Source organism: Crassostrea angulata, chromosome 4 (genome assembly GCF_025612915.1).
Source record: "Crassostrea angulata isolate pt1a10 chromosome 4, ASM2561291v2, whole genome shotgun sequence".
In the NCBI taxonomy this organism is placed as follows: domain Eukaryota; kingdom Metazoa; phylum Mollusca; class Bivalvia; order Ostreida; family Ostreidae; genus Magallana; species Magallana angulata.
This window is the reverse complement of record NC_069114.1, coordinates 25,447,909-25,459,014: the sequence shown is the minus strand read 5'-3', so window position 1 is coordinate 25,459,014 and position 11,106 is coordinate 25,447,909. Positions and strand designations below refer to the sequence as shown.

The following is an 11,106-nucleotide window of genomic DNA, read 5'->3' as shown; positions in this document are numbered from 1 at the left end:
TGTTGATATTTTATAAGTTAATTAAAATCACTTAATCAATAAATTGTGAAACCTGCCTTCGAGTTATAGCTCTATGCATATTCGACTTAGAGGTCAATTTAAGCCTATTGACTAGGCTGACCCCCTGTCTCTTGGGTTGGGCCTATACAAGTTAATTCCCCTTACTCTATAGTGCCCTTTCCCCTCGGTGACCGATGTGGTGGAGAATCCGGGTATGCATAGTTGCTTTATGCTATAGCTAGAAGGCACAGTCAATAGGCAGGATAATTTTAGTGTATAAAGGTACTTCCATGATGGAGATGAAATAGAGGCAGACCTATCCAAACGGGAGCTACACTACTGAAAGATAAGTAAAACTTTGTTGATATTTTTCCACTTTCAATTGTGTAAGAAACAAAAATGTACACTGTGTAGATAGTTCAAGTTCATTTCGTCTCTGACTTCTATGCTAATTGCTTAGAGAAATGTAAATGAAGTGCAAATTTCAGTCCAACTCGGCTTCCATGATACTGACTACTCTCTTATAGTTTCAGACTAGTTCTAAAAAACTTGAAGTCAGTCATGGGACGAAGAAAGGTTTCCCAGAAATGGTACTGTCAGAAGAAGAGATGTTCTCAACTTTCCTGCATGACCCAAGGGACACCCGAATTACAGTTCACTGCAGCCATGGATAGGAACTTTGTTGAAGCCAAACTATAGAATACACCCAGCAAGTGCTTGGTTGACAGTGGAGCTTCCATAAGCTGTATAAGTCAACACCAATTACAGTGATTACAATATAATGCAGACATACAAGAATCCTCCATAACTAGTGCTGTCGGTGTCGGTGGAGAAGTCCATCCTGTTCTTGGAGAAGTTATGCTTGAAGTAACTGTGCATCCCTCAATGATTATAAAAATTCATGTCAACGTGGAACTTTTGATATAATATCATGTTTATTATTTGTGTAATGTAATTTTAATTATGCCTGACCAATTGCAAAGAAATTCATCTGCTTTAATTTCACTCTACTCTTGTAAAACACATTTTTTTTAAAAAAGTACACAGTAGATCTAGGAAATGGTATGAGTGCACACATATTATTCCTTATATTTACATGTACATGATTTAAACTTATTAGTTACAATAATTATTTATTTCTCTTTCATGCCATAAATTTCTTTCCGAAGGTTTTATTTATACAATGTTGCGTATTCGCATTCATGTTTCTGTATAGCATATGTTATTTTATTTTTTCACAGACATGTCAGACTGCATATATCTACTTTCACTTGTAAATTTTATGTTTGAGGACAAACATTTTCGAGCAGGGGGGAATATGTCATGGTGTGTAATTTTGAGTAACGTGTTTTAGAGTTAACTCATGCCAGATGACAATTAATTAGCGAGGGTCAGTCTACTCTCCTAATAATCCCCAATTAGTCAATGTAATTGTTCTGAGTAATTATCATGAGTACTGTGCCTCACTTTCATTAATTATCTTTTAGAATATAAATACAGTTAGAAATTTATTCAATTCAGTCAGAAACTTTTGGCCGCTACCTCATGTTGCTTATGTCTTCATACTGATTATCTAGTTGACTGTCCACCAGTCTGTCAGTAAGACTAAGCAACATCGAGCTAAATTTCAATCTGACTCATTTCGGCCGCTATCTCATGTTGCTTATGTCTTCACACTGACTATCTAGTTGACTGTCCACCAGTCTGTCAGTAAGACTAAGCAACATCGAGCTAAATTTCAGTCAGACTCTTTCGGCCACTATCTCATGTTGCTTATGTCTTCACACTGACTATCTAGTTGACTGTCCACCAGTCCGTCAGTAGACTAAGCAACATTGAGTTAAATTCATTCTGACTCATTTGGCTTTTAAGAAATATTTATTTTTATCCTGTTCTTTTGACTTTATTCTATTTGATTATTGTTGATATTTTATAAGTTAATTAAAATCACTTAATCAATAAATTGTGAAACCTGCCTTCGAGTTATAGCTCTATGCATATTCGACTTAGAGGTCAATTTAAGCCTATTGACTAGGCTGACCCCCTGTCTCTTGGGTTGGGCCTATACAAGTTAATTCCCCTTACTCTATAGTGCCCTTTCCCCTCGGTGACAGATGTATATAGAACAAAGGATTCTGCATTCGGTATTTCATTAATCTTTTATAAAACTATGTAAATCGCATGCAGTATCATAAATACATGTATTTTATATGTCATAGAACTCTATGTAATGCAGTAAATGGACAGTAGAATATGTATTCCAAAAAACATCTGAATTACACAAGTTCTGAAATAAGAAAAACGACAACTCCGTGATAGTTTCATGTGGGTATAAACAAAATTGTTAAATTCTTCATAAAGAAAGAGTTTGTAGAGCCAAACGATACTGTGGAATCATTAGATTTCGTGGTGGCTCAATTTTCGTGGAATTCGTGGTTACCTCTCATCCACGAATTAACGTCCTCCCCGAATTAATAAATTAGGGCTTTAAAGTCATATTCCCTTTTGTAGTATAAGAAAATATACGAAAATACCTCCCCAGGAACCTGTAAATTTGAGCTAGAGCCACGAAGCATCAAAATGTGCCTTAAAATTTTCACAAAACTTAAGTTTGAAACAATACAAATTGTAATTACTTATAATGTAGGGCACAATATTCTGCTTCTATGCATATAATTTTTTTTCACTTCGGCCCCACCGTTTAGCACATGCGCAAATTTTAATAACAGAAAATAACACTGACCACTCTATTTAAGGGTAATTATTTGCTTCCTTTTTATTGAAATAGCAGAATTTAATTAATAATGATAAAGAATTATTTGTGATTATTTACAAAATCATCATTTTATTAAATATTTGAGGAAGAAATGCATATAAACTGAACTTTAACATGTTTTATCTAGTAATTTTATACTGTGTATTCATGCTTACATCGTGCATCATCAATGACGTCATAGTTTGACGTTTGCGACGTCAGTTGAATCTGTACATGGAATCTTGAGTTCTTTCAGTATTTTGCCAATAGAATTGACCAGTAAAGTATGCATTTTTAAAAAGCATTATTTCTATGTACCAAGGTATTATTCAATTGCAGTAGAATATGAGATACATGAACATTGCTATAAACAGAAAAAAAAATTAATTGGCAAAGTTAACATTGTACGTACGTAAGTAAATATATATTCCTATGCGATACCTTTATGTAGAATAAGCGATAGCATGTATACGTAGCTAGTTGTGGGTTTTTTGTCAAACGGTGAAATGCATTAAACGAAAGGAAAGATGCAAGCGATTTTTTTCACACAAGTACGTGTTCCTGAATACCGCGGGAGAAAGACAGTCGACATCACATGAAACATGTACATATATGATAAACTTAACTTATTCCGTCAAAAAACTTGATAGTTTAATTCCTAAGTACAGCTGAATATTAAGCCATCGTCCCTTGCATAAAAAAATTTTGCAAATGCATACGTCTTTTCTTTATCAGCCACGTGTTGATCAGTGTTGATTCGTCGCGTGGTCAATGTAATTCCGGTGAACCGTTACATGCAGTTACACTCCTTTCTTAAAAGATTGATTGTGTCCGTTTCGATAAAGACGGCTTTTGGTATACACAGCTTAGAATACATTATCAGCATGTGCTCTATATAGAAGTCTAATCCTATAATTGCTATGTCTTTGTTGATTATTTGTCCAATAAAATGAAAAATCACCCTAAATGTGTGTACATCGGTGACTTACTTTTGCCTATAAAATTCTCGATTGAAATCATCTTTGATTATTTTATGCGTATTAAATCTAATTAAAGTTTTTCTTGTATGGAATATAGAAAAAAATCAGATTGCCGGGCCCTTTCTTTAAAAAAAAACAACGATGAGTACAGAGAGATTTAAAACGGTATTTGTTTCCATTCAACCCCCCCCCCCCCCCCTTCCCTACCCTCTCAAAAAATCGATTTACGGCCGAGTTCACTACAAATCTATAGATATGATAACACAAATTCTACATGCTTGCTATGAATTCGACTTTTCAAGACAATTTTACAACATTATTTATGTGCTACTGCTTGATGTTCTAAATAAAAATGTACATTTTAACCTATCTTCGCTCCGAAATAGTAAACCTACATTCTCTCTCTCTCTCTCTCTCTCTCTCTCTCTGAAATATGATCTTAATTCTCAAGACATTTACGGATAGCTTGTAACAATTCTCAAATGACATGAATATCACTAGAAAAAATGAAATGTAAATGAATAGACATTATGACATTTATAAGGAATAATTAACTCATAAGAATATTTTTTAAGAAATCGATTTTCTTTTTTTATTTCATTAATAAGAACTAAAACACTGCTGTAATGTCATTCCTTTGTTCCAGCAGTCAAAAACTTTACTTGTGACTGTCCGATATATTAGAGAGCTTCTTGATATCAGACCATTATCAGTGGTTACAACACTGTTATTCTTTAAAATCAGGCTGTCTCAGGAATCAACAATGATATTCAATGGCTATATATGTCTCAAACACTTCTGTATGAAAAAATATCACTGTTCTCGGCCCTATAACAGGCCTCGAAACTGTTTTATATTATTTCATACAGAACTGCTTTCGGCATACTAGTACATCCATTACATAAACACAGTCGCTAAAAGGTTTTATTTTTCACTTGAACAGTTCGTGAACGGTGAGCGCACAGTGATTGCGCTCTAAACGAACGGCGAGTGCACGCTGAGCCGAATTTGGATAGCGCTTATGAACGGTGAACTAAGAGCGAACGCAGAGCGCAAAGTGAACGTTGAACGATATATGTACTCTATGTGAACGCAAGATGAACGATTTATTCGGAGTGCCCCAGGCGGTATTGTTACATTGTGTTTCGTTTGTAATCAGGAAATAATAACAATAAACTACATGTTTGTATTGTTATAAGCCTAAATATAATATTATCTGACTAAATAATAAGTGAACACTGAACGAACGCAGTGAGCGCATGCAAGGCGAAATCTTTGTGAACGCACGGTGGGCGATTTGTGCACGATGAGCGGGAACGGAGCGGAGCGGAGAGCGCACATGAACGCACGGTGAGCCCACGGGAAACTGGGAAAATAAAACATTTCAAAGAACTGAACCCTGGCATCTAACTGCTGTAAAGCGCCAGGATTGGGTGAAAATATCGAAGCCTTGAAACACGTACAATAATCATGTAGAATAATGTACACAGACTGTTACAGTAACGCATCAAAATTCGAGATTACAAATATCTCTATTAAATTCAATTACCGTATCTCTGACATATTTATATATTTATTTTTAATAATTTGTGATAACATTGGTAGAATTCAATGATTAATCCTCAGTTATACATTGCGCGTCATCAGCATTACTTCTTGCAGTTTCAAATTGCAGAAAAAAGAACTTTATAGACACTGACATATATAAATGTACCGCCGTTATATTGACCTTCAGCACTGGTCCCTGTAATATGTTTTTAACTATATTGTAAATAAGCTTTTCATGCTATTTTCATCAATAAATTTATTTTCATAAATTAATTATAATGTCTACATGAGAATTTTATTTATGTTTTTTTGTTTATTAGATTCAAGTCATACGTAGTTTTATCATTTCATGACGTTACTTAACAAAAATGACGTCTGTTCTACATTTTTCATCAAAATAATGCCATATTGTAAACTCCGTTTATAAAAAAGTATGATAGATATCGAAAAAAGAAAAAAAGTTATGAAAAGCTAAGATCCTACCCTATATTTTACCAAAATATGGTAATTTTTAATGATAGGGCATTTTTTAATGCTTCGTGGCTCTAGCTCTTTAAGCAATCCACGAAAATTGGCCCCCACGAATTTTAATGATTCCACAGTAGTTTAAATCCTACTGATTCTCTTTGGCACAACTAGCTGATCATATACAAATACCTGCAAAGAACATAAATTAATGTATCATTCTATTATATACTATTTAGTAAAATTATATTACTTAACGAAATTAGAGCTCTCTAACGAAGTTGACCCCTTTCTATAAGAAACAACAACCAATATTATGTATAGTAAATGCACATACACAGCTGCTTTAAAAAATAACTGCTGATCTTGTAAGTAACAAAACATATGTTCAACATTTTCCTATTACTGAATTCTATTTTCTCAAATTAGTTGTCATCTTGATCTAAGACAAAATTGCATTGAAACTATCGAAAACAACAATATGCAAGCATGAAAGGGGTTCCCAAAACATGGCGCAAAATCCGATTCATTCAAAGCTCCAACATTTATAGCCAGAATAGTTTTCCCTGAATTTAAGTTTATGTACAATATAAAATTTGTATTACAAAATAGACAACAAGTTAACACTATATTAACGCTTTGGTAATCATAAAAGCAATTGTTAAAACAATCGTGAAGCTTTGCAATGTCCGATTGGCTGTGTTGCAGCCATCTTGGCCACAACTGAGAATGCACCCGCTCATGCGCCGTCCGTTGTACTTAATGACCTTCATCCACCCGCAATGACTCTGTCTCCCGATTTCTGTTTCTGATGTTGTGCCTCCGTTGTCTACAACACAGTCACGTACGATCAAAGAGAAACCAGCATCGGCTGAAAACAAAACGAGGAAATGATCAGAGAAACCAAAACAGAATAACAAGATTCTTGAAAACTAAGAATAACCGAGTGAGAAACAATTTTGTAAAATAATGGATTGTTAAAGGTCTTTCAGTGAGCTTTTGAAATACATATTTAACGTCGGTGTTTTAAAAGCAAACCAAAAAGGCATATTGGCATAGAAAAATTATCAAGTTGCGTTTGAAATTTGAGCTATATTTCAGTGAAAACTAAACTACATGTACTTTACAAACAGGTACTTTTTTTTTCCTACCCATCTCGTAGGCTTATTCTTTTTATTCTTTACAACTAGTTTGAACAATAGCGCTGAAACTTTTTAAAAATATCTGGGCTACAGAAAAGAATTTCTTGAAATGTTATATGTAGAGTACGAAGACCAGACAAACAGTACTTTATTTAGTAGTTGTAATACTGAAATTATCCCGTTGATAAGTGACCACAGACAAATTGAGGTTTTGCGTTACATCATTGATATACATATCCTACGTTCACAAATTTTACACACATTCACATTTCCCTTACTAAATCGACCTATGTTCCAAATGAATAAAGACCTATGTTCCGAATGTTTAGACAGTGCTTTCTCGTGCCAGCGCTTCCCTGTTTTGAATGTTATCACTACTGTCTCATCTTGTTCACAGATTTTTTTTCTGGCAAACGGTGAATGTTATATGTTCCTTATTATTTTTTTTCATCACAGGTTTGCGGTTTCAACGAACAAAGAACTGCATGTTTCGCAGCCAATTAATGACTTATTATGTATAGGACAGAAAAACATGCACACATGTACAAGAACGAAAGTCTCCAAATAACTTCAAAACTAGAATACTGATTTATTTTGGATTTTGTTTTTGCAAGTACCCCACGTATGTTTATATGCTTACTGTCTTCTGCCACCATTTTGATGCACTGGGTGGCTGGAAACATGCCTATCCGCCCGTCCCTGCTCGCCTGGCAATCGGAGCGGTAGAATTCCCCCGTGTTATTGAAAGTGTCCTCACAGCCTTGGTTTCCTCTGTTGAGAGACGTACACACGAAACAACCGATGCCATTTGCTGAAATGTTACAAATAATTAAAACTGGTATATAACCTTGATTATTAAATCTCTCGAAATTTATATGTACAAATTTAGTTTCGGTATCATAGGTAGATCACCTAAGTTTTCATAAGAGGACTGGATAAAATGGCAACATTTTTTTAATGTATACAATGCAAACTTTTATAGGCGTGTGTTTATTATTTAAGCAAAACCCCTTTATTTTTAATTCTGAGCAAATTTAAAACCATGCCTAAACTTAGCTCAGGTTGCGTTTGATTCTCGGAATACACACCTCGTTCCATAATGAATTATTTCCCCATTATTTTATGAATTTGTCTTAAATTTTCCTCTTGAGCGAACAAATCTTTTGATGAGCTGTAATGCTATGAATGTTTTCCAAGCTCGTCTATACATGTACGTGTGTTTCTTGTTATCATCGTTGACTTTTAAAGCTTCTAAATTAAGTAGCAGCATATGCATACATGATCCCAATATCCATTTTATTTACAATTAAAAATGTTAGATTCCGTTGTAACTAAAATTACATGTACATGTAACTGCAAAAGAATATACGAGAAGATGTATCATTCATACGTAACAAACGGTTAAAAATGTATTCCGCTTGCATTTCTTGTAAACTTGTGAGGGGTCCAAACAGTGGCAAGAAATGGATTTGGTATTCCATGATATTTTCATGGGTCCTCCAGACGCAAGCTCTGCGAGTCTTGAATTTTGAATTCAGTTTACTCATATTAGTTTACACAGAAGATGTATATATATTCTCACCCTTTAAATATTTCATTCTACGGTAAACCCATCGTCGGAACCCACGGGTTTTCTATCCGTTACACTGCTTTCAACGGATAGAAAACCCGTAGGTTCCCACGATGCGGTAAACCCACACTGAATATATCTATATACTCGTCCTTAAACTTCACGGACTATCTACATGGTACATGTATATTAGTATTCATGAACTCACCCCTCGAGGGACAAAACACCAGCCCTGTAAGTACAGCAAGCACACAGCTGGCGGTGCGGCGTAGCCTCATCTTTACTACATCACTGGTCAATGGGTCACTACTGAAACGATGAAGGCAGCAATGTGTCAATATTGATGAAGCTGTACGCTTTAAGGAGAAGCTTTAGTCAAGGAGTCCTAGAGAGACAGAGCGGTGGTCGATGGTCTGTGGGTCCCTTTCCGCTGGCTAGCCCAGATAAGCATAGCTAATCAGAATTATTGTGTACTTTGTGTTACAGGCACAGTTGGTGCCCCCCCCCCCCCAAACCCTATCCCATTGTCAATTAATTTAGCTAGTGCTTTAATTTATCGAATTTAAAGGCTGAAATTTCATCTGGAATATTTTGGAGCTTTTAAGGGTTTGGTGCTTCATGTATATATTTGTAATAAGACAATAAATTTATCGATTTTTCCCCACTTATCAATTAATATCTGTAATAAAAACGAATTTTAATATCGAGAATGAATAGGAAAAGAATCAAGCCCCCATGCAACTCATCCAACTCCTAAACCCAACTCTTAAATGAATTCGAACCCAAAGCCCCCCGGGATACCGGGCCTTTCTTTCATTAACGGAGATGAGTGAAAGACTGGCTGTTGTTTACGCACCTGCGTACGTATTGATTGATCGACTCCACAGAATCATCGTTCCCCTATGTTTCTATGAATATTTCATCTATATCGATATATGACAATTTATGTGTATTACCTGAAATATCTTTCCTCCGGTAAAATCTATGAATTTAAAATTTAGAGAGAATGCGAGGCGGAACGTACGGTACTTTGTCAGCATGTATTTAATACTATAAACAGATCACATTAAACCGTACATTTAACGAAAACTTTATTTTCCGAATTAATTTGAACGTTTACAACTTTGTTATATACAAATACAGTCTGTCAATTTTAGGATGTCTCATTAATATTGCAATTAAAAGTCCTCGTTCATTTCTTTTTTCACTCTAGGCAAACATACTGTACACCAGGAACATATTATGAACAAATAAACATTGAAACAAATCCTTAGCTGAGGTACGTAAATACATGTATGATATTTAACCTGATTAACCGAATGGTTAATCAAATACATGAACAGGTCATTGAATATGCATAGGCCTATACCTATTTTTACGTCAATTTATACAATTTTATTTGGCAAAATTCCTTCCATTCCATACATTCTCTATAAATGTATGATTGACAAAAGTTAGAGTATCATCAGCAGACCTCTCTCTCTCTCTCCTCCCTCTCTCTCTCTCTATAGTATCATAAATTCAACAGGATAACACAAAGCTACGCTTTCTACGGATGTCTTAGCTGTCCAATCGATGATTGATATTCCGTGTCTATGATAAGTATACATGTATACAGAGAAGAAAAGGTATATACTTACACGATACTGGGAAATACCTGTGCTTTGGTTTTTATTAACTCTCAAGCAACGCATTGGAATTTCATGATACACATGAAAAATGATGGTTAAAATAAATCTCCCCAAACAAGAAAAACGTACCAAGGAGAACACTGGTAAAACAACACAGACAAGGAGATATGGACGCTCGTCAGAATGCTGATCATGCGCAAAAATAAATTACCATGACAACCGATTCCAATTTCTCCAGCAACAAAATGTAGCAAGATGACTGCACAACGCGTAAACAAAGTAATATTGTTCCGATGGGTAATGGTGGAGCGTTCGATCGATCGATCGATTACACACTTAAAAAATTCCAGCGTTCAGGGGCGAGCCATTGCATCTCGCATGGGTGTTCTCTAAGATCCATAGCACTCAAAGACAATGGCGTTATAGTTATGCTGGAGATAATGAAATCTTGCGCGTGGATCAAGGTGTTGAAAAAATGCGTGTGAATTGTGTGTTTTGAATTTTATTCGTTTTAACTCATCATAGTTCAATGTACATATACAGGTGAAAAAATGGTGTATATTTCTGTAAAAAAAAATCTTGATCTCTGTTAAACCTTTGGCTGATTTCGATAATTAAAGGTTTAAAATGTTCGCAATGAAAGTACATTTAAACAGGTTATCGCCGGATTTTACAAAATTTTTATGATTTTTAATAAACTTGATATGTAAAATTGCACTAATATTCTTATTAACTTTCAATCTGATTAAAATCAGAACGGCTGATTTTAATCAGATTGATTAACATTTGAAGTTTTTTTTTAATCTAATTGTAGCATATTTGCCTAGCTACTTTACATTCTATGTGAATATCACGTGTATAAAAAAGCTCATGCAATTTTTGATCTTTTTCTCCAATTATACGTAATTGATATACTTTAATGGGACTTAAATTAAAATTTTAAAATTTTATTTTTCCATTTTTAATGTTAAGAATGGGTAATATGGGTATATTTAATGTTTTGTCAAAATTTGAA

General features: G+C 34.6%; 1 protein-coding gene across 3 annotated transcripts; it reads right to left on the bottom strand.

Annotated features, from left to right (window-relative positions):
* Positions 1-6,277: 6,277 nt before the first annotated feature.
* On the bottom strand, positions 6,278-11,017 carry LOC128181432 (uncharacterized). 3 transcript variants are annotated; one of them, XM_052849829.1, is made up of 4 exons: positions 10,303-11,017; positions 8,669-8,769; positions 7,531-7,701; positions 6,278-6,619 (listed from the first exon to the last, which is right to left on the bottom strand). In XM_052849829.1, the coding sequence occupies exons 2-4, from the start codon at positions 8,736-8,738 to the stop codon at positions 6,375-6,377; spliced, it is 486 nt and encodes a 161-aa protein (XP_052705789.1). In that variant the 5' UTR covers positions 8,739-8,769; positions 10,303-11,017; the 3' UTR covers positions 6,278-6,374. The 3 variants fall into 3 exon arrangements, with proteins under 3 accessions (XP_052705789.1, XP_052705790.1, XP_052705788.1); XM_052849830.1 differs by lacking the exon at positions 10,303-11,017 and adding an exon at positions 10,101-10,291 and having other exon boundaries at positions 8,669-8,766; XM_052849828.1 differs by lacking the exon at positions 10,303-11,017 and adding an exon at positions 10,101-10,290.
* Between the last annotated feature and the right edge of the window lie 89 nt (positions 11,018-11,106).

Excerpts from the sequence above, each read along its gene's own strand:
- LOC128181432 (XM_052849829.1), bottom strand. The coding sequence starts at position 8,738 with ATGAGGCTACGCCGCACCGCCAGCTGTGTGCTTGCTGTACTTACAGGG. Across the intron at positions 7,702-8,668 it reads GGTGTTTTGTCCCTCGAGGG|CAAATGGCATCGGTTGTTTC; the intron begins GTGAGTTCATGA and ends GTAACATTTCAG. Across the intron at positions 6,620-7,530 it reads CAAAATGGTGGCAGAAGACA|CCGATGCTGGTTTCTCTTTG; the intron begins GTAAGCATATAA and ends TTTTGTTTTCAG.